General features: G+C 50.3%; 1 protein-coding gene across 1 annotated transcript in view; it reads left to right on the top strand.

The window, feature by feature from the left end:
• ttc19 (tetratricopeptide repeat domain 19) overlaps window positions 1-21431 on the top strand; it is a 22327-nt gene extending 896 nt beyond the window's left edge. Inside the window, exons 2-10 of the mRNA XM_067977922.1 lie at window positions 335-426; window positions 5008-5118; window positions 9189-9227; window positions 9836-9892; window positions 10715-10776; window positions 11271-11365; window positions 12189-12343; window positions 18506-18668; window positions 19873-21431. Coding sequence (XP_067834023.1) covers window positions 335-426; window positions 5008-5118; window positions 9189-9227; window positions 9836-9892; window positions 10715-10776; window positions 11271-11365; window positions 12189-12343; window positions 18506-18668; window positions 19873-20027 — 929 coding nt within the window. The 3' untranslated portion in view covers window positions 20028-21431. The remainder of the gene's footprint in view (window positions 1-334; window positions 427-5007; window positions 5119-9188; window positions 9228-9835; window positions 9893-10714; window positions 10777-11270; window positions 11366-12188; window positions 12344-18505; window positions 18669-19872) is intronic.

Below are 21431 nucleotides of genomic sequence, written 5' to 3'. Positions count from 1 at the left end.
GACACAGACCCCTCCCCCCACAGACCCCCTGACCCTCTCGCCCCCCCCCCCCCCCCCCCGAGACCCTCCCACTCCCTACATACCCCCCCCCCCCCAACAGACTCCTACCCCGGCCCCCGCAGACCCCACTGTCTCTCCCTCTCCCCCTCCCCCCACAGACCCCCCCCCCCCCCACTCCCTACAGACTCCTCCCTGACACAGACCCCGCCCCTCCACTGTCTCTCCCCCTCCCCCCACAGACCCTTCCCCCTCCCCCCAGAGACCCTTCCCCTCCCCCTCCCCCCCCCCCCCCCCCCACCCTCTCCTCTGACTTTTTTTCGATTTTATTCCCCAGCTTTTCTTGCCGCCACGAGATTGTTCGAACACGATGAGAAAGAGCGGCAAAAAACTGAGGACCGGATTATCCTGCTGATCAAACAGGCGAAGGTCGGTCAGTCTCTCACCTCCTCCTTGTACCGGATTGATCCACTGCACCAGATACAAGTGACCTTGCGTGGCCCCTGGAACAATTTCCCCTTGGGTGACCCTAACTCCCCTGCCCCCATCACGTGCTGGGTGAACCTCCTCTGCCAGCCCTTTGGGTCAGTGCATTTTGTGCGTTCACTCCCCAGGGTCGTGGGAACGTTACAAATCTGGAAAACTTGCCCCCCAAAAGGCAGTGTATGTTGGGAGGCAATTGGAGCTTTCAAGACTGAGATCAGTAGATTTTCGGTGGGTAAAGATATCAAGGGATATGGATCAGGGGTGGATAAATGGAGATGAGGTACAGATCTGCCATGATCTGTGGCTCAGTGGGTAGTACTCTCGTTTCAGAGTCAAAAGTTTGTGGGTTCGAGTCCCACTACACAGTCTTGAGCACGTAATCTAGGCTGACACACGCAGTGCCAGTACTGAGGGAGTGCTGCACTGTCGGAAGTGCCGTCTTTCGGATGAGATGTTAAACCGAGGCCCCGTCCGCCCCTCTCAGGTGGATGTAAAAGATCCCATGGCACAATTTCGAAGAAGAGCAGGGGAGTTCTCCCCGGTGTCCTGGGCCAATATTTATCCGTCAACCAGCATCACTAAAATAGATTATCTGATCATTATCACTTTGCTGTTTGTGGGACCTTGCTGTGCGCAAATTGGCTGCTGCGTTTCCTACATTACAACAGTGACTACACTTCAAAAGTACTTTGGGATGTCCTGAGGCTGTGTAATGCGCTATAGAAATGCTAGTCTTTTATGATCTCATTGAATGGCGGAACAGACTCGAGGGGCTGAATGATCTCCTCCTGTTCTGATGTACGGTGGAGCCCTCGCCTGCCACTTCCCCTTGACATTCAACGGCATTACCATCGCCGAATCCCCCACCGTCAACATCCTGGGGGTCACCATTGACCAGAAACTTAACTTGACCGGCCACATAAATACTGTGGCTACAAGAGCAGGTCAGAGGCTGGGTATTCTGTGGCGAGTGACTCACCTCCTGACTCTCCAAAGTCTTTCCACCATCAACAAGGCACAAATCAGGAGTGTGATGGAATACTCTCCACTTGCCTGGATGAGTGCAGCTCCAACAACACTCAAGAAGCTCGACACCATCCAGGACAAAGCAGCCCGCTTGATTGGCACCCCATCCACCACCCTAAACATTCACTCCCTTCACCACCGGCGCACTGTGGCTGCAGTGTGGACCATCCACAGGATGCACTGCAGCAACTCGCCAAGGCTTCTTTGACAGCACCTCCCAAACCCGTGACCTCTACCACCTAGAAGGACAAGAGCAGCAGGCACATGGGAACAACACCACCTGCACGTTCCCCTCCAAGTCACACACCATCCCGACTTGGAAATATATCACCGTTCCTTCATTGTTGCTGGGTCAAAATCCTGGAACTCCCTTCCTAACAGCACTGTGGGAGAACCTTCACCACACGGACTGCAGTGGTTCAAGAAGGCGGCTCACCACCACCTTCTCAAGGGCAATTAGGGATGGGCAATAAATGCTGGCCTTGCCAGCAATGCCCACATCCCATGAATGAATTTTAAAAAAAATCCTTCTCCTTTCTCAGTATCCTCCTCTCCTTCATCTCATCTCACCTCTCCTTCATCGAATCATAAAAATTTACGACACAGAAGGAGACCATTCGGCCCATCGTGTCTGTGCCGGCCGAAAAAGAGCTATCCAGCTTAATCCCATTTTCCAGCATTTGGTCCGTAGCCCTGTAGGTTACGACACTTCAAGTGCACATCCAAGTACTTTTTAAATGAGTTGAGGGATTCTGCCTCTACCACCCTTTCAGTCAGTGAGTTCCAGACCCCCACCAGCCTCTGGGTGAAAAAAATTTATCCTCAGCTCCCCTCTAATCCTACCAACTACTTGAAAACTGTGCCCCCTGGTCACTGACCTCTCTGCTAAGGGAAATAGATCCTTCCTCTCCACTCTATGCTTCCCATAATTTTATACACCTCAGTTAAATCTCCCCTCAGCCTCCTCTGTTCCAATGAAAACAACCCCAGCCTATCCAATCTTTCCTTGTAGCTAAAATTCTCCAGCCCTGGCAACATCCCTGTTAATCTCTTCTTTACCCTCTCTAGTGCAATCACACCTTTCCTGTAATGAAGGTAAATCAGTGCCAGAGCAGTGGGAGGCGTTCAAGGGGGAGATTCAGAGTAAACAGAGTCCCACTCTTTCTTTGTGGGAACATCAAATCTAGAGCCCCCGGATGTCAAGATAAGGCAAAAATGGAAAGCTTATGTCAGACACCGAGAACTCAATACTGCAGAAGATCTAGAGGAGTATAGAAAGTGCAGGGGTGAAATTAAAAAGAAAATTACGAAAGCAAAAATGGGGGTATGAAAAATATTTGCAAGTAAAATCAAGGAAAACCAAAAGATGTTTTATAAATATCTAAAGAGCAAGAGGATAACTAAGGAAAGAGTACGGCCTATTAGAGACCAAAAAGGTAAACTATGTGTGGAGGCGTAAGATGTGGGTATGGTTCTTAATGAATACTTTGCGCCTGTCTTTATAAAAGAGGGGGATGATGTAGAGATTGTAGTTAAGGAGGAGGAGTGTGAAATATTGGATGAGATAAACATAGTGAGAGAAGAAATATCAAGGGGATTGGCATCTTTGAAAGTCGATAAATCACCAGGCCCGGATGAAATGTATCCCAGGCTGTTAAAAGAGGCAAGGGAGGAAATAACAGAGGCTCTGATCATCATTTTCCAATCCTTACTGGATACAGGGGTGGTGCTGGAGGATTGGAGGACTGCTAACGTCATACCGTTTAAAAAGGGAGCGAGGGCTAGACCGAGTAATTACAGGCCAGTCAGTCTAACATCGGTGCGGGCAAATTATTGGAGTCAATTCAGAGGGACAGGATAAACTTGTGGTCTAACTAGTGTTTTATACAGTTCCAGCATAACCTCCCTGCTCTTATACTCTATGCCTCGGCTAATAAAGGAAAGTATTCCATATGCCTTCTTAACCACCTTATCTACCTGTCCTGCTACCTACAAGGATCTGTGGACATGCGCTCCAAGGTCCCTCTGTTCCTCTACACCTCTCAGTATCCTCCCATTTATTGTGTATTCCCTTGCCTTGTTTGCCCTCCCCAAATGCATTACCTCACACTTCTCCGGATTGAATTCCATTTGCCACTTTTCTGCCCACCTGGCTAGTCCATTGATATCTTCCTGCAGTCTACAGCTTTCCTCCTCACTATCAACCACATGGCTGATTTTTGTATCATCTGCAAACCTCTTAATCATGCCCCCCAGATTTAAGTCCATATCATTAATATATACTACAAAAATCACAGGACCTAGTACTGAGCCCTCCGGAACCCCACTGGAAACAGCCTTCCAGTCACAAAAACACCCATCGACCATTACCCTTTGCTTCCTCCCACTGAGCCAATTTTGTATCCAATTTGCCACTTTCCCTTGGATCCCCTAGGCTTTTACTTTCCTGACCAGTCTGCCATGTGGGACCTTGTCAAAAGCCTTGCTAAAATCCACGTAGACTGCATTAAATGTGCTACCATCATCGACCCTCCTTGTTACCTCCTCAAAAAATGTAATCAAGTTAGTCAGACACGACCTTCCCTTAACAAATCCATGCTGACTGTTCTAAATGACGATTTATCCTGTCCCTCAGAATTGTTTCCAATAATTTGCCCACCACTGAGGTTAGGCTGATTGGCCTATAATTACTCGGTCTATCCCTTCCTCTCTTTTTAAACAACGGTACAACGTTAGCAGTCCTCCAATCCTCCGGCACCACGTCTGTATCCAGGGAGGATTAGAAAATGATGGTCAGAGCCTCCGCTATTTCCTTTCTTGTTTCTCAACAGCCTGGGATACATTTCATCCGGGCCTAGCGATTTATCTACTTTCAAAGATGCTAATCCCCTTCATACTGCCTCTCTCACTATGTTTATCCCATCCAATATTTCACAATCCTCCTCCTTAACTACAATCTCTGCATCGTCCCCCTCTTTTGTGAAGACAGACGCAAAGTATTCATTAAGAACCATACCCACATCTTCTGCCTCCAGACACAGGTTACCTTTTTGGTCTCTAATAGGCCCTACTCTTTCCTTAGTTATGTATTTATCTCCATGTATTTATAAAACATCTTTGGGTTTTCCTTGATTTTACTTGCCTGTATTTTTTCATGCCCTCTCTGTGCTTTCCTAATTTCCTTTCTCATTTCACCCCTGCACTTTCTATACTCCTCTATGGAGTATTAAGCCTGTCTTGCCTTAACCTTCATCTTTCCTTCTCGCTTATCCTCCCCTTCTTCCTCCTGTTTCTCCGCTTTTTCTTCCTCTCCCACCCTCCTCCTATACACCTGCTTGTGGTTAATGGTAACCCCCTGACCAATTCAGTTCATAGCTTGCAAGCCTGCAATTGGTGACTGTGCTTGCCTCTCTTCAGACTCTGATATCCCGGTTTGGTGTAAATGAGGAGGGGGGTGGGGATGATTGGGGCCTGTTAACGCCATCTGACTCTCTGCAGTTGAGTGCCATGAAGGGGAATCTGGAGGATGCTGATCGGATGCTACACCAGGCCCTCCACCTGGCCCAGCAGTCCCACAACAACCAGGCCATCACCTACACCTATATTCAGGTAAGGACGGGGTCCCGCAGTGCTCGAGGAGGCGGGGTGGGGGTGTCGTCCCATCTTACCAGTGGGGCCGCTGATTATCGCCGTCAGTCGCTCCCTTTAGTTGTCCGGAGACCTGCTCCACACGGGAGTTCGTTCCCACTGCCCTCGCCTGGTAACGAGACCGAGGACCGGAACGACGAAGCTCCCTCGCGATTGGGTCCGGACCTCTGTGTCTCGCGCACATGTCTGCGAAGGCAGGGCGAGCTTCCGCCAGGCGAGGCCTCCTTTTGGTTCGGTTTTGGAAGCTGCTTTACTCCACCGTAGCCAATACGTACAGAACTCTGCGAGCGACAGACACTTGTTACAATCAGTCTACCACCTGTTCGTGTACGGGCGCTAGACCTGCCCCATCTTAAGTTTCTTAAGTGTCAGCTGTGGCTCGGTGGTACCTCTCGGCTCTGAGTCGGAAGGTTGTGAGTTCAAGTCCCATTCCAGGGAGTGCCGCACTGTCTGAGGTGGGCCGTCTTTCGAATAAGACGTTAAACCTTTCTTTACTCTGAGTGTGGTGAGAATGTAGAACTTGCCAGGAGTAGTTGAGGCGAATAGCATAGATACATTTAAGGGGCAGCTAGATAAACACACGAGGGAGAAAGGAATAGAAGGATATGCTGATAGGGTGAGATGAAGTAGGGAGAGGGGATGCTTGTGTGGAGCATAAACTCCAGCAAATGGAAACATCTTCTCTACGTCAACCCTATCAAACTCTTTCATTATACATTGCGGTGATCGAGATGTCCCTCAAGTTGTGCTGCATCTACACCAGCACTGAGCAGTGAGTACTCGAAATGTGGTCTGACCAAGGTTCTGTACAAGTTTAATATAACTTCCCTGCTTTTCAATTTTATCCCTCTAGAAACTAATCTCACTGCTTGGTTTGCTTTTTTTATGGCCTTGTTAACCTGTGTCGTTACTTTTAGTGATTTATGTATCTGCACCATTCTGTCCTTGAGCCCAGGGCCAAAGTACTCCCCTCCGCATACATTCACATGCCCCGTGTCTTCCTGGTGTTTCTGTCGGGATTTTTAACTCTCGACTGTCCTGAGAGCTCTAACTTTTGGGAGGGTGCATGCCCTATCTGTCAGCTGTGGCTCAGCGGTAGCACTCTCGCCTCTGAGTCAGAAGGTCGTGGGTTCAAATCCCACTCCAGAGACTTTTCCAGCTGTCGTTCCGGTTCGAATCCCGTCGGTCCGATTCCACCCCGCCCACGTGAGCCGAGACCACCCTGGTCACCGTGACATCCTCTGCGTTGTTGTGACTCTGGTACGTCGCCCCTCTTTCCCCTGAACCCCTCATACTCGACCACTCCCCTCTTACAGCCACCTCCATGTTGAGCAGATTGACATCACTCGCCTCCACCCAGACTTGGTGGTATCCTGCATCAGGTACGGGTAGTGTAGTGATTATTGTTACTGGACCAATAATCTCAGGTACGGGTAGTGTAGTGATTATTGTTACTGGACCAATAATCTCAGGTACGGGTAGTGCAGTGATTATTGTTACTGGACCAATAATCTCAGGTACGGGTAGTGTAGTGATTATTGTTACTGGACCAATAATCTCAGGTACGGGTAATGTAGTGATTATTGTTACTGGACCAATAATCTCAGGTACGGGTAGTGCAGTGATTATTGTTACTGGACCAATAATCTCAGGTACGGGTAGTGTAGTGATTATTGTTACTGGATCAATAATCTCAGGTACGGGTAGTGCAGTGATTATTGTTACTGGACCAATAATCTCAGGTACGGGTAGTGCAGTGATTATTGTTACTGGACCAATAATCTCAGGTACGGGTAGTGCAGTGATTATTGTTACTGGACCAATAATCTCAGGTACGGGTAATGTACTGATTATTGTTACTGGACCAATAATCTCAGGTACGGGTAGTGCAGTGATTATTGTTACTGGACCAATAATCTCAGGTACGGGTAGTGTACTGATTATTGTTACTGGATCAATAATCTCAGGTACGGGTAGTGTAGTGATTATTGTTACTGGACCAATAATCTCAGGTACGGGTAATGTAGTGATTATTGTTACTGGACCAATAATCTCAGGTACGGGTAGTGCAGTGATTATTGTTACTGGACCAATAATCTCAGGTACGGGTAGTGTACTGATTATTGTTACTGGATCAATAATCTCAGGTACGGGTAGTGTAGTGATTATTGTTACTGGATCAATAATCTCAGGTACGGGTAGTGCAGTGATTATTGTTACTGGATCAATAATCTCAGGTACGGGTAATGTAGTGATTATTGTTACTGGATCAATAATCTCAGGTACGGGTAGTGTAGTGATTATTGTTACTGGATCAATAATCTCAGGTACGGGTAGTGTAGTGATTATTGTTACTGGATCAATAATCTCAGGTACGGGTAGTGCAGTGATTATTGTTACTGGACCAATAATCTCAGGTACGGGTAGTGTAGTGATTATTGTTACTGGACCAATAATCTCAGGTACGGGTAGTGTAGTGATTATTGTTACTGGACCAATAATCTCAGGTACGGGTAGTGCAGTGATTATTGTTACTAGACCAATAATCTCAGGTACGGGTAATGTAGTGATTATTGTTACTGGATCAATAATCTCAGGTACGGGTAGTGTAGTGATTATTGTTACTGGATCAATAATCTCAGGTACGGGTAGTGTAGTGATTATTGTTACTGGATCAATAATCTCAGGTACGGGTAGTGTAGTGATTATTGTTACTGGACCAATAATCTCAGGTACGGGTAGTGTAGTGATTATTGTTACTGGACCAATAATCTCAGGTACGGGTAATGTAGTGATTATTGTTACTGGACCAATAATCTCAGGTACGGGTAATGTAGTGATTATTGTTACTGGATCAATAATCTCAGGTACGGGTAGTGTAGTGATTATTGTTACTGGATCAATAATCTCAGGTACGGGTAGTGTAGTGATTATTGTTACTGGATCAATAATCTCAGGTACGGGTAGTGTAGTGATTATTGTTACTGGATCAATAATCTCAGGTACGGGTAGTGTAGTGATTATTGTTACTGGATCAATAATCCAGAAAACATGAGTTCAAATCCCACCCTGGCAGTTTGAGAATTTGAATTCAGTTTGGAAAAGAAATCTGGAAATAAAAACCTGGAATCAGTGACAGTGACCATGAAGCTTTGGAATGCCACAAAAACCCAACTGTGGGCAAAGAGCAGGGGAGTGGGACTAATTGGAAAGCTCTTTCAAAGAGCTGGCACAGGCATGATGGACCGAATGGCCTCCTCCCATGCTGTACCATACAATGATATGAACTGCTTCACTGATGTCCCTTTCGGGAAGGCAACCTACTGTCCTTACCTGGTCAGGGCCTATATGTGACTCCAGTCCCACACCAATGTGGTTGACTCTTAATTACAATTGGAAGTGACCTAGCAAGACTCCTGGTTGTACCAAACCACTACCAGCAGGTTTCAGGAAGGCGGCTCTCCGCCACCTTCTCAGGGCAACTAGGGATGGGCAATGAACGCCAGCCTTACCAGTGGCGTCCACATCCTGAGAATGAATTTGTTTTTAAAAATTGGCACACTTAGCAATGCTCTCCCGAAACCCCTCCCCTCGGTACCCCTCGCCCCGCCTTTACAGGACGTTAAAGCCCCCAACGCTCTCCCGAAACCTCTCCCCTCGGTACCCCTCGCCCCGCCTTTACAGGACATTAAAGCCCCCAACGCTCTCCCGAAACCTCTCCCCTCGGGACCCCTCGCCCCGCCTTTACAGGACATTAAAGCCCCCAACGCTCTCCCGAAACCTCTCCCCTCGGGACCCCTCGCCCCGCCTTTACAGGACGTTAAAGCCCCCAACGCCTTCAGTGGCCTCTTGCTGTGCAGTGCTCGTTCTCTGCCTCTGTGAAGCTGCTCGGTCTGTTTACTGGGTCATGGACTCCGTGGGCGTGTCGGTCTGTACCCGCTCGGATATGCTGACTGTCTACGATGTCTCTGGTCTGTGTGCACCGTCTTCATCTGATGCCGGTTTCTCTCTCCCTGCAATCCTCTCTGCAGATGGCGAATCTGGCTTTCCTCCGAGGGGACCTCCTGAATGTAAGTGAGCAACCGATCGGCCCTTGTTTAGGGTGGGATTCCCTTGGGTGGGGGTGGGGGGGTCCAGTGATTGGGGGCCTGTTACCACCCAGAGCTGGGCCTCCTCCTCCTGCTCTTTGAGTTTTTTTCTTACCCCTGGTGCAGCGAATCAAATCTTGGCCTCGACGTTCGCTAAGGAGCGGCCGGGTGCTGCTCGACTGGGAGGGGAAATCACCTGAGACCTGCTTGTCCCTCTACAACTGGCATCGCTGGAGGCTCAGGAGCAGGACCTTGGCCCTCACCCCAGACTGGCCCACAGGCCCCAGGCCCGGCCCCCGGCTTGGCTCCCTTGGTCCCCGGGCCCACACATCTCGGGGGCCCCGTGGAGCACGGCCCAGGGTCACAGACCCTCTCATATTCCAGCCCCCTTCTCCCAGAGGCTGTGCGTTTTACACCTCGCCGATCAGCCGGGCTCGTGAGATCCCGTCCGACGAGAGTGAGGCGCAAGTACACGGACCCGTCTGTTCCACACTCCCTGTTCTCTCGCCCCCACCCCCCCAACCCACGGTGTTGCTCCAACTGTATATTTAAACACTCGGTTCTCACCTGCTCTACCTCTTCACTTTCAGGCCGAGAAGCTCTTCAAAGCAGCCATGAGTTCCCTGCTGGGATCTGGGATGCAGCAGGTAAGTGTCGGGCAGTCAGTGCCTCGCAGACCCAACAGTGCCTGAACTGAGTGACATGCCTGGGCCTGGGGTGGGGTGGGGTGGGAGTTGAGAGGTGACACTGGGAGGATGGGGTGGGCGGGTATGGGGTGGCGGTGAGGTGATCCTGGGTTGAGGGGCGGGGGGAGGTGACCCTGAATTGGGGGGAGTTGACCCTGGATTGGGGGGAGGGGGAGGTGACCCTGGGTGCAGGGCACCTGATCCCCCTTGGCCAGGCATGGGGATGGGAAGTGACCCTGTGGTGTGGGGTGGGAGTTGAGAGGTGACACTGGGAGGATGGGGTGGCTCTGGGGTTTGGGGGGGGCGGAGAAAGAGAGGTGACCCTGGTGGGGGGGGGAGGGGGAGGTGACCCTGGTTGTGGGGGGGGGAGGGGGAGGTGACCCTGGTTGTGGGGGGGGGAGGGGGAGGTGACCCTGGTTGTGGGGGGGGGGGGGGGAGGGGGAGGTGACCTTGGTTTGGGGGGGGGGGGGGGAGGTGACCCTGGTTGGGGGGGGGGGAGGGGGAGGTGACCCTGGTTGGGGGGCGGGGGGAGGTGACCCTGAATTGGGGGGAGGTGACCCTGGGTTGGAGGGTGGGCGGAGTTGACCCTGAATTGGGGGGAGGTGACCCTGGGTTGGAGGGTGGGCGGAGTTGACCCTGAATTGGGGGGAGTTGACCCTGAATTGGGGGGAGGGGGAGGTGACCCTGGGGGCAGGACTCCTGATTCCCCCCTTGGCCAGGCCCGGGGATGGGAAGTGACCCTGTATCTGTGTGATGTGTGACTCCAGTCTCTCTCTCCCTCAGGATGACAATGCGGTGATTGAGATGTCCCTCAAGTTGTGCAGCATCTACGCCAGCACTGAGCAGTGAGTTCATCCACAGGACACCAAACCAGCTTCCTCACATCTTCATGGATTCGTTCCCGTTCACTTCCTCACAGGGTTCAGGGTCGACAGGAGTCGAGGGTCACGGCCCGATGATGGCTGATCTGTACCATAACTCCATTTACCCGCCTTTGCTCCGTATCCATCGATTTCCTTACCCAACAAAATATCTATCGGTCTCAGTCTTGAAAGCTCCAATTGAGCCCCAGCCTCGAGGGGGAGAGAGTTCCAGATTTCCACTACCCTTTGTGTGGAAAAGTGCTTCTTGATTTCACTCCTGAACGGCCTGGATCTAATTTTAAGATTATGTCCCCTAGTTCTTGATTTCCCCCACCAGAGGAAATAGTTTCTCTGTCGAATCCCTTCAACATTTTGAACACCTCGGTCAGATCCCCCCCCCCCTCGACCTCCTGTTTAACCTGTGTGGGCGTAGCTGTGGGTGACTTTGTTGCTTGTCCCTTTCCTCCTTGTTGCAGGCACCATTTAGCGATTGAGGGATACAAGTGGTGCATTGAGACGCTGGAGGAGAAAGTTCAGAGACAGCAAGCTGTTCCCGAGGAATCCCTGTCGGGTAAGAGTGTCAACTGATGGGATTGATTCTGCTCTCTGTGCTCAGGCTGCCATCTGCAGGTTAAACCCCAGTATATCCTGGGTCACAATGGGGTCTGATTCCATCCACCACCTTAAAACACCCACTCCCTCCGCCACCGGCGCACAGTGACTGCAGTGTGTACCATCCACAGGATGCACTGCAGCAACTCGCCAAGGCTTCTTCAACAGCACCTCCCAAACCCGCGACCTCCACCACCTAGAAGGACAAGGGACAGCAGGCACATGGGAACGACACCACCTCCAGGTTCTGCTCCGAGTCTCACACCATTCCGACTTGGAAGCATATCGGCTGTTCCTTCATCGTCGCTGGGCCAAAATCCAGAACTGCCCTACCTTGAACTCCAGGTACTTGAGCACATAATCCAGGCTGACCCTCCCAGTGCAGTACTGAGGGAGTGCTGCACCAACGGAGGTGCCGTCTTTCGGATGAGACGTTAAGCCAAGGCCCCGTCTGCCCTCTCAGGCGGACGTAAAAGATCCCATGGTCGTTATTTCGAAGAAGAGCAGGGGAGTTCTCCCTGGTGTCCTGGCCAATATTTATCCGTTAACCAGCATCACTTAAACAGATGATCTGATCATTATCACATTGCCGTTTGTGGGATCTTGCCGTGCATAAAATTAGCTGCCGTGTTCCCTACATAACAACAGTAATTACACTTCAATAAAATACTTAATTGGCTTTAAAGCGCTTTGGGACGTCCTGAGGTTGTGAAAGGCGCTGTATAAATGCAAGTCTGTCTTTGAGTGAAATTACTGTGGTTTTTTACCGGTTTGTTTCTCAGCTGAGCAGAAGGACAACACCCGCCTGTTACTGGGGATGAGCCTGGACTCGTGCGCTCGCTACATGATGGGCCGGAAGCAGCTGGAGTTAGCGGAAAGTCTGTACGAGAAGGCACTAGCAATCTCTCGGCAGGTGCAGGGGGAGAGTCACCCACAGGTACCTTGATGGCGGAGGAACTGCAGCAGGTGTCGGGTAACTGCCCCCTCCCTCTCCCCCCCCCCCCCCCCCCCCACGTGCAACCCCTCCCCTCACCGCCGCATGCAACCCCTCCCCTCCCTTCCCCCCCACCCAGCGCACGCCTGGTGGATACAACTATCAGGAATGGCTGAACAGGCTGGGGCTCTCTTCTCTAGAAAAGAGAAGACTGAGGGGTGACCTGATAGAGGTCTTTCAGATTATTGTATTCCCAGGAATTTAGAAGATTAAGGGGTGATTTAATCAAATTTTTCAAGATATTAAGGGGAACTGATGGGGTAAATAAAGAGAAACTATTTCCGCTGGTTGGGGAGTCTAGGAACAGGGGACATAACCTAAAGATTAGAGCCAGGAGTGAAGTTAGGAAACATTTCTACACACAAAGGGTGGTAGAAGTTTGGAACTCTCCTCTGCAAACGGCAGTACTGGTGGCTACAGGCCTGTCACTTTATAATGGGTACAGTACTGATGGTTACAGGAACAGTAATGAAAGTTTTTGCGATAAGGAGGGATGGTGAATGGTGTAACTATTTCACACAGAGAGTGGCGAACGTTTAGAATGTGCTGCCCAGGAAAGGATCTAGGCCCAGAGCTTCAGGAATTGGAAGTAGTTGGACAGACATTTAGTGAGAAACTCAATTGAGGGATATAGGGAGGGAACTGTGTCTCATCGTAGCCCCTCCCGCGAGTACCCTAACTCTCCCATCGAAGCCCCTCCCTCCAGTACCCTAACTCTCCCATCGAAGCCCCTCCCTCCGGTACCCTAACTCTCCCATCGAAACCCCTCCCTCCAGGACCCTAACTCTCCCATCGAAACCCCTCCCTCCAGGACCCTAACTCTCCCATCGAAGCCCCTCCCTCCGGTATCCTAACTCTCCCATCGAAGCCCCTCCCTCCAGGACCCTAACTCTCCCATCGAAGCCCCTCCCTCCGGTGCCCTAAATCTCCCATCGAAGCCCCTCCCTCCGGTACCCTAACTCTCCCATCGAAGCCCCTCCCTCCGGTGCCCTAACTCTCCCATCGAAGCCCCTCCCTCCGGTACCCTAACTCTCCCATCGAAGCCCCTCCCTCCGGTACCCTAACTCTCCCATCGAAGCCCCTCCCTCCGGTACCCTAACTCTCCCATCGAAGCCCCTCCCTCCGGTGCCCTAACTCTCCCATCGAAGCCCCTCCCTCCGGTACCCTAACTCTCCCATCGAAGCCCCTCCCTCCGGTGCCCTAACTCTCCCATCGAAACCCCTCCCTCCAGGACCCTAACTCTCCCATCGAAGCCCCTCCCTCCAGGACCCTAACTCTCCCATCGAAGCCCCTCCCTCCGGTGCCCTAACTCTCCCATCGAAGCCCCTCCCTCCAGTACCCTAACTCTCCCATCGAAGCCCCTCCCTCCAGTACCCTAACTCTCCCATCGAAGCCCCTCCCTCCAGTACCCTAACTCTCCCATCGAAGCCCCTCCCTCCGGTGCCCTAACTCTCCCATCGAAGCCCCTCCCTCTGGTACCCTAACTCTCCCATCGAAGCCCCTCCCTCCGGTACCCTAACTCTCCCATCGAAGCCCCTCCCTCCAGTATCCTAACTCTCCCATCGAAGCCCCTCCCTCCGGTGCCCTAACTCTCCCATCGAAGCCCCTCCCTCCGGTACCCTAACTCTCCCATCGAAGCCCCTCCCTCCGGTGCCCTAACTCTCCCATCGAAGCCCCTCCCTCCGGTACCCTAACTCTCCCATCGAAGCCCCTCCCTCCGGTACCCTAACTCTCCCATCGAAGCCCCTCCCTCCGGTGCCCTAACTCTCCCATCGAAGCCCCTCCCTCCGGTGCCCTAACTCTCCCATCGAAACCCCTCCCTCCAGGACCCTAACTCTCCCATCGAAGCCCCTCCCTCCGGTGCCCTAACTCTCCCATCGAAGCCCCTCCCTCCAGTACCCTAACTCTCCCATCGAAGCCCCTCCCTCCGGTGCCCTAACTCTCCCATCGAAGCCCCTCCCTCTGGTACCCTAACTCTCCCATCGAAGCCCCTCCCTCCAGTACCCTAACTCTCCCATCGAAGCCCCTCCCTCTGGTACCCTAACTCTCCCATCGAAGCCCCTCCCTCCGGTACCCTAACTCTCCCATCGAAGCCCCTCCCTCCGGTACCCTAACTCTCCCATCGAAGCCCCTCCCTCCAGTACCCTAACTCTCCCATCGAAGCCCCTCCCCCCGGTGCCCTAACTCTCCCATCGAAGCCCCTCCCCCCGGTGCCCTAACTCTCCCATCGAAGCCCCTCCCTCCAGTACCCTAACTCTCCCATCGAAGCCCCTCCCCCCGGTGCCCTAACTCTCCCATCGAAGCCCCTCCCTCCGGTGCCCTAACTCTCCCATCGAAGCCCCTCCCTCCGGTGCCCTAACTCTCCCATCGAAGCCCCTCCCTCCGGTGCCCTAACTCTCCCACCGAAGCCCCTCCCTCTGGTACTCCGGCTACATTTTAAACATCCCTAATGTGTTTCTCTTTCCAAATATCTCTTCCTGTTTCAAATGTAGTTTTCTGTAATTTAAATTCATGACCTGACTTTATTTGAAGTAATATTCTGGGGTTTCCTTATTCTTATAATTTAATATTTTACTCAGTGATCTGCGGAGTTGCTCAAGGATGAATATCAAAATGTATATCTTCCCCCTGCCACTGTCACTCCCCTCCTTTCTCACTGATTCTTTGCCTCCTTCTCTCTCTCTCCCTCTGTGCCTCTCACATACTTTATTTCCCTGTCTGTCTTTATTTTAAGATCCCAAATTTTTCAGATGGGTTCAGTGCCCTTTCTCATAATTCACTCACCCAAAAATAAAGCCACTCTCCCTCCCTCCAAAAGTACTGGAGAAACTAATGAGACTAAAAGCTGATAAATCCCCTGGACCTGTTGGCCTACATCCTAGACTGCAGAGATAGTGGACTCTAGAATGGTCCCAGCGGATTGGAAGGTAGCAAACGTAACACCGCTATTCAAGAAAGGAGGGAGAGAGAAAACAGGGAACTACAGGCCAGTTAGCCTGACATCAGTCGTCGGGAAAATGCTGGGATCCATTATTAAGGAAGTGGTAACAGGACACTTAGAAAATCATAATATGATTAGGCAGAGTAAACATGGATTTATGAAAGGGAAATTGTGTTTGACAAATCTGTTAGAGTTTTTTGAGACTGTAACTAGCAGGGTGGATAAAGGGGAACCAGTTAATGTAGTACATTTCGATTTTCAAAAGACATTCGATAAGGTGCCACATAAAAGGTTGTTATGCAAGATTAGGGCTCATGGGGTTGGGATATTAGCATGGATAGAGAATTGGTTAACGGACAGAAAACAGAGAGTAGGGATAAACGGGTCATTCTCAGGTTGGCAGGCTGTAACTAGTGGGGTGCCGCAAGGATCAGTGCTTGGGCCTCAGCTATTTACAATCTATATTAATGACTTAGATGAAGGGACCGAGTGTAATGTATCCAAGTTTGCTGACAATACAAAGTTAGGTGGGAAAGTAAACTGTGAGGAGGACACAAAGAGTCTGCAAAGGGATAGCGACAGGTTAAGTGAATGGGCAAGGTGGCAGATGGAGTATAATGTGGGGAAATGTGAGGTTATTCACTTTGGTAGGAAGGATAGAAAAACAGAATATTTTTAAAATGTTGGTGTTTAGAGAGATTTGGGTGTCCTCGTATAAGAAGCACAAAAAGTTAGCAGGTACAGCAAGCAATTAGGAAAGCAAATGGTATGTTGGCCTTTATTGCAAGGGGTTTAGAGTACAAGAGTAGGGAAGTCTTATTACAATTCTACAGGGCTTTGTTGAGACCTCACCTGGATACTGTGTACAGTTTTGGTCTCCTTATCTAAGGAAGAATATACTTGCCTTAGAGGCGATGCAATGAAGGTTCACTTGATTTGATTCCTGGGATGAGAGGGTTGTCCTCTGAGGAGAGATTGAATAGAATGGGCCTATATAGAATCATAGGAAGGTTACAGCATGGAACGAGGCCATTCGGCCCATCGAGTCCGTGCCGGCTCTATGCAAGAGCAATCCAGCTAGTCCCACTCCCATAGGAACAGGAGTAGGCCATTCAGCCCCTCGTGCCTGCTCCGCCATTTGATAAGATCACGGCTGATCTGTGATCTAACTCCATATACCTGCCTTTGGCCCATATCCCTTAATACACTCCCCCGCCCTATCCCTGTAGCCCTCCAAATTTTTTCCCATCAAGTACTTATCCAGTTCTCTTTTGAAGGCCAGGATTGAATCTGCCTCCACCACCCCCTCGGGCAGTGCATTCCAGACCCTAACCACTCGCTGTGTGTAAAAAAAAGAAGTTTTTCCTCCTGTCACCTTTGGGTCTTTTGCCAATCACCTTAAGTCAATGTCCTCTGGTTCTTGACTCTTCCGCCAATGGGAACAGTTTCTCTCTATCTACTCTGTCTAGACCCTTCATGATTTTGAATACCTCTATCAAATCTCCTCGCAACCATCTCTGTTCCAAGGAGAATAACACCAGCTTCTCCAGTCTATCCACATAACTGAAGTCCCTCATCCCTGGAATCATTCTAGTAAATCTCCTCTGCAACCTCTCTAAGGCCTTCACATCTTTCCTGAAGCGCGGTGCCAAGAACTGCACACAGTACTCCAGTTGTGGCCGAACCAGTGTTTTATAATGGTTCATTATGACTTCCATACTTTTGTACTCTATGCCTCTATTTATAAAGCCCAGGATCCCGTATGCTTTTTTAACCACTTTCTCAACCTGCCCTGCCACCTTCAACGATTTGTGCACATATACCCCCAGATCTCTCTGTTCCTGTGCCCCTTTTAGAATTGTGCCCTTTAGTTTATATTGCCTCTCCTCATTCTTCCTACTGAAATGTATCACTTCACATTTCGTCTGCCACGTGTCCGCCCATGCCACCAGCCTGTCTATATCCTCTTGAAGTCTATCACTATCCTCCTTGCTGTTTACTACCCGTCCAAGTTTTGTGTCATCTGCAAATTTTGAAATTGTGCCCTGTACACCCAAGTCCAAGTCATTAATATATATCAAGAAAAGCAGTGGTCCCAGCCCTGACCCCTGGCGAACACCACTGTACACCTCCCTTCAGTCTGAAAAACAGCCGTCCACCACTACTCTCTGTTTCCTGTCACTTAGCCAATTCTGTATCCATGTTGCTGCTGCCCCCTTTATTCCATGGGCCGCAATCTTGATGATAAGGTTACCGTGCGGCACTTTCTCAAACGCCTTTTGAAAATCTACATACACCACATCAACAGCATTGCCCTCATCTACCCTCTCTGCTATCTCATCAAAACACTCTATCAGGTTAGTTAAACGCGATTTGCCTTTAGGGAGAACCAGCATGGATTTATTAATCAATCCACCCTCGTCCAAGTGACTGTTAATTTTGTCCCGGATTATCATTTCTAAAAGTTTCCTCTCTCTCTCTCGAGTTCAGAAGAATGAGAGGTGATCTCATTGAAACATATAAGATTCTGAGGGGGCTTGACAGGGTAGATGCTGAGAGATTGTTTCCCCTGGCTAGAGAGTCTAGAACTAGAGGGCATAGTCGCAGGATTAGGGGTCGGCCATTTAAGACTGAGATGAGGAGGAATTTCTTCACACACAGTGTTGTGAATCTTCAGAATTCTCTACCCCAGAGGGCTGTGGATGCTGAGTCATTGAGTATATTCAAGGCTGAGATGGATAGATTTTTGGATCCTAGGAGGAGAATCAGCCATGATCTGATTGAATGGCGGAGCAGGCTCGAGGGGCCGAATGGCCCACTCCTGCTCCTATTTCTATGTTATGTTCCATTTTGGGATTTTGCCTCCACTACACTGTGTGGGAGCCCATTCTGTTCACTGATCACTCTTTGCGTGGAGAAGACCTACGGCATGTGGCATGGACGCATTTTCTGCCCATCCCTAGATGCCCTGAGAAGGTGGTGGTGATGGTGATGGGCTTCCTTCTTGACCCTCTGCAGTGTAGCAGTTTGATACGACTGTGTTGTTATATTATTCCTCCCAGTGCCAGCCCATTATCCTGCGTTCAGTCATTTTCCTGTTCCCTGCATCTCCTGAAGAGTCTTTGTCCTGACCGTTCTTCCCCGTCTCTTTCCCTCTCTGTCAGACAGTGGTGCTGATGAACGACCTCGCCACCGTACTCGACATGAAGGGGCATCACGACCAGGCCTACGAATACGTCACAAGGGCCTCCAAATTGGCAAGAGAGACTGGCCACCCGGATCAGTACGTGATCCTCAGTAACTTGGCCGGGATTCTCATGCACAGAGGTAATGTCGGCGTTAAACCAGCGACCCCTGAGCACAGGAGAGGGACTCACCCCGTCGGGACCGGGAGAGGGACAGGACCCCACCGGGACCGGGACTGGACTGGACCGAACCCCGCCGGAACCGGGACAGTATTTCTATCTGTTCAGATTGTTGTTTATTTATTTTGCCCTCAGTATTTACTGCCCCTCCCGAGTTGCCCTGAGGACATTAAGAGGCAACCACATGATGTGGGACTGGAGCCGGGTGTAGGCCCAGACCGGGTATGGACGGCAGGTTCCCTTCTCTGAGGGACATTAATGAACCAGTTGGGTTTTTCTGACCGTTTTCATGGTCATTTTCCTGGTGCCAGCCATAAATTACCAGATTGAATGAATTCAGTTTCCCAACTTGCCCTGGTGGTATTTGAACCCACGAGCTCTGTGTTGGGAGTCGAGGACCAGAACCACTGGACTCGGTACCTGTGGATCCAGCTGTGAAATATGCCTCGTGTTCTGACTGAATTCCTGTGCTTATGTCTTTCCCAGTGGTGTTTGGTCCCGTTCTGATTGTCTAATGACAACATCAACTTGTATTTATATAGCGCCTTTAACGTAGTAAAACGTCCCAAGGCGCTTCACAGGAGCGTAAATCAGACAGAATTTCACACCGAGCCACATAAGGAGATATTTGGACAGGAGACCAAAAGGGGCTTGAAGGGGCTTGATCGGGTGGATGCGGTAAGGATGTTCCCAAGGATGGGTGAAACTAGAACGAGGGGGCATAATCTTAGAATAAGGGGGCTGCTCTTTCAAAACTGAGATGAGGAGAAACTTCTTCACTCAGAGGGTAGTAGGCCTGTGGAATTTGCTGCCCCAGGAAGCTGTGGAAGCTACATCATTAAATAAATTTAAAACAGAAATAGACAGTTTCCTAGAAGTAAAGGGAATTAGGGGTTACGGGGAGCGGGCAAGAAATTGGACATGAATTTAGATTTGAGGTTAGGATCAGATCAGCCGTGATCTTATTGAATGGCGGAGCAGGCTCGAGGGGCCGATTGGCCTACTCCTGCTCCTATTTCTTATGTTCTTATGTAAAAGCTTGGTCAGAGATAGGTTTTAAGGAGGAGGGAGAGGTAGAGAGGTTTAGGGAGAGCATGAGGTCTAGGCAGCTGAAGGTGGGTTTTATATCTTTATTCACCACTTGTTTCCTTCTGCTCTTCAAACAGGGAACTACAGTGAAGCGAAACAGGTCTATGAGGAGGCGTTGAAACAAGCAGAGTCAAAGGCGGACAAAGCGGTGATAGAACGTATCCGCGAGGGGATGGAGGAACTGGAGGAGAAGACTCAGAGCTCCCGAATGCTCAGGGAAACCAGCCCTTAAATTGAAGAATTCACACTGGACGTTCATGCTGGCGACCAAAATGATTCCTGGGAGGCAGTACTGTGAGAGTGCTGCACTGTCATAGGGTCAGTACTGAGGGAGTGCTGCACAGTCAGAGGTGCTGGCTTTCGGATGAGACGTTAAACCGAGGCCCCGTCTGCCCTCTCGGTGCCTGGCACTGTTTCGAAGAAGAGCAGGGGAGTTCTCTGACTGTGTATCATTGGTTGTACAGTGCTATGGGATGTCTTGAGGTCATGAAAGGCCCAATATAAATATAGAAATATGTATTCTTTACATAAATTAATCAAAAACAAATGCAGTAGCTGAGTCACTGTCTGGTGAGGGGGGAGTGTGCTTCAGTTCTGAAGAATCACAGGATCTGTACAGAGAGGCACAGCTTCAAACAGCTGTGGGAGAGAACTGCAGACAGAGTCTCAGCACAGGCCGGCAATGAAGCCTGGGGCTTTCCTGCTCAGTGTGTGGGGCTCAGTACCACACCGGGGGAGGTCAGCTGCTGTTGGGAATGTATTTTAGTTAAGATGTTGGTTGTCCTGTTGTTGGGGCTGAGATTTCTCGACCTGCGCTACAGGCCCCCGCTCCTTGCTGGAAACGGCCATCCTTGGCACCAGCCCTTTCATCTCACCCTCCTGATGTGGAAGCTGAATTTTGGGGTTATTTGCTGTTCCATTGCTCAGCCAGCAGGTGGTGATGTTTGTCCAGGTATTGGCTGAGCTCCTTCTGTGTCCCTCCAAGCAGCCTGTGTAACTACAAGCAGCCTGCTTCTGGTCAAACGCAAATGCTGCTCAAACCTCCGGTCTCAGCGAACCTGATTAACGACGAACAACTCCATGTGCAAACTCAGACAGATCGAGGGAAAAGGCACGTGATAGAGGAGAGGGCAATTGCGTGCAAGTGAAATTTCAAGGGAAGGGGCAATTAAAGGGGAGTGTCACAATGGGGGACAATTAATCAGGTTGTTGGAGAGCCTTAAAAGGCATCTCAACCCAAGAGCAGCCTTTACTAAGACTGGAGGGACAGGGGATTAAGAAGTGTCAGGGGTAGGGTAGTGTAGTGGATATTGTTACTGGACCAGTGATCCAGAGAACGCGAGTCCAAATTCCAACCAGGCAGTTTGAAAATTTGAATTTGGTTTTAAAAAAAAAGCTGGGAATAAAAAGCTGGGGTCAGAAAGAGAGACCGTGAAGCTGTCGGATTGTCGTTAAAAACCCAACTGGTTCACTGATGTTCCTTTCGGGAAGGAAACCTGCCGACCTTACCCAGTCTGGGCCTATATGTGACTCCAGTGCCCACTCCAATGTGCTTGATGTACAGTTGTCAGGGACACGAGGGCTGGTCCTGCCAACGGTGCCCAGACCCCAAAAATAAATAAATATAAAATGAAAA

Source organism: Heptranchias perlo, chromosome 3 (assembly GCF_035084215.1).
Source record: "Heptranchias perlo isolate sHepPer1 chromosome 3, sHepPer1.hap1, whole genome shotgun sequence".
Lineage (NCBI taxonomy): Eukaryota > Metazoa > Chordata > Chondrichthyes > Hexanchiformes > Hexanchidae > Heptranchias > Heptranchias perlo.
Note: the sequence above shows the minus strand (reverse complement) of the source record. Positions and strands in the feature narration are given on the sequence as shown.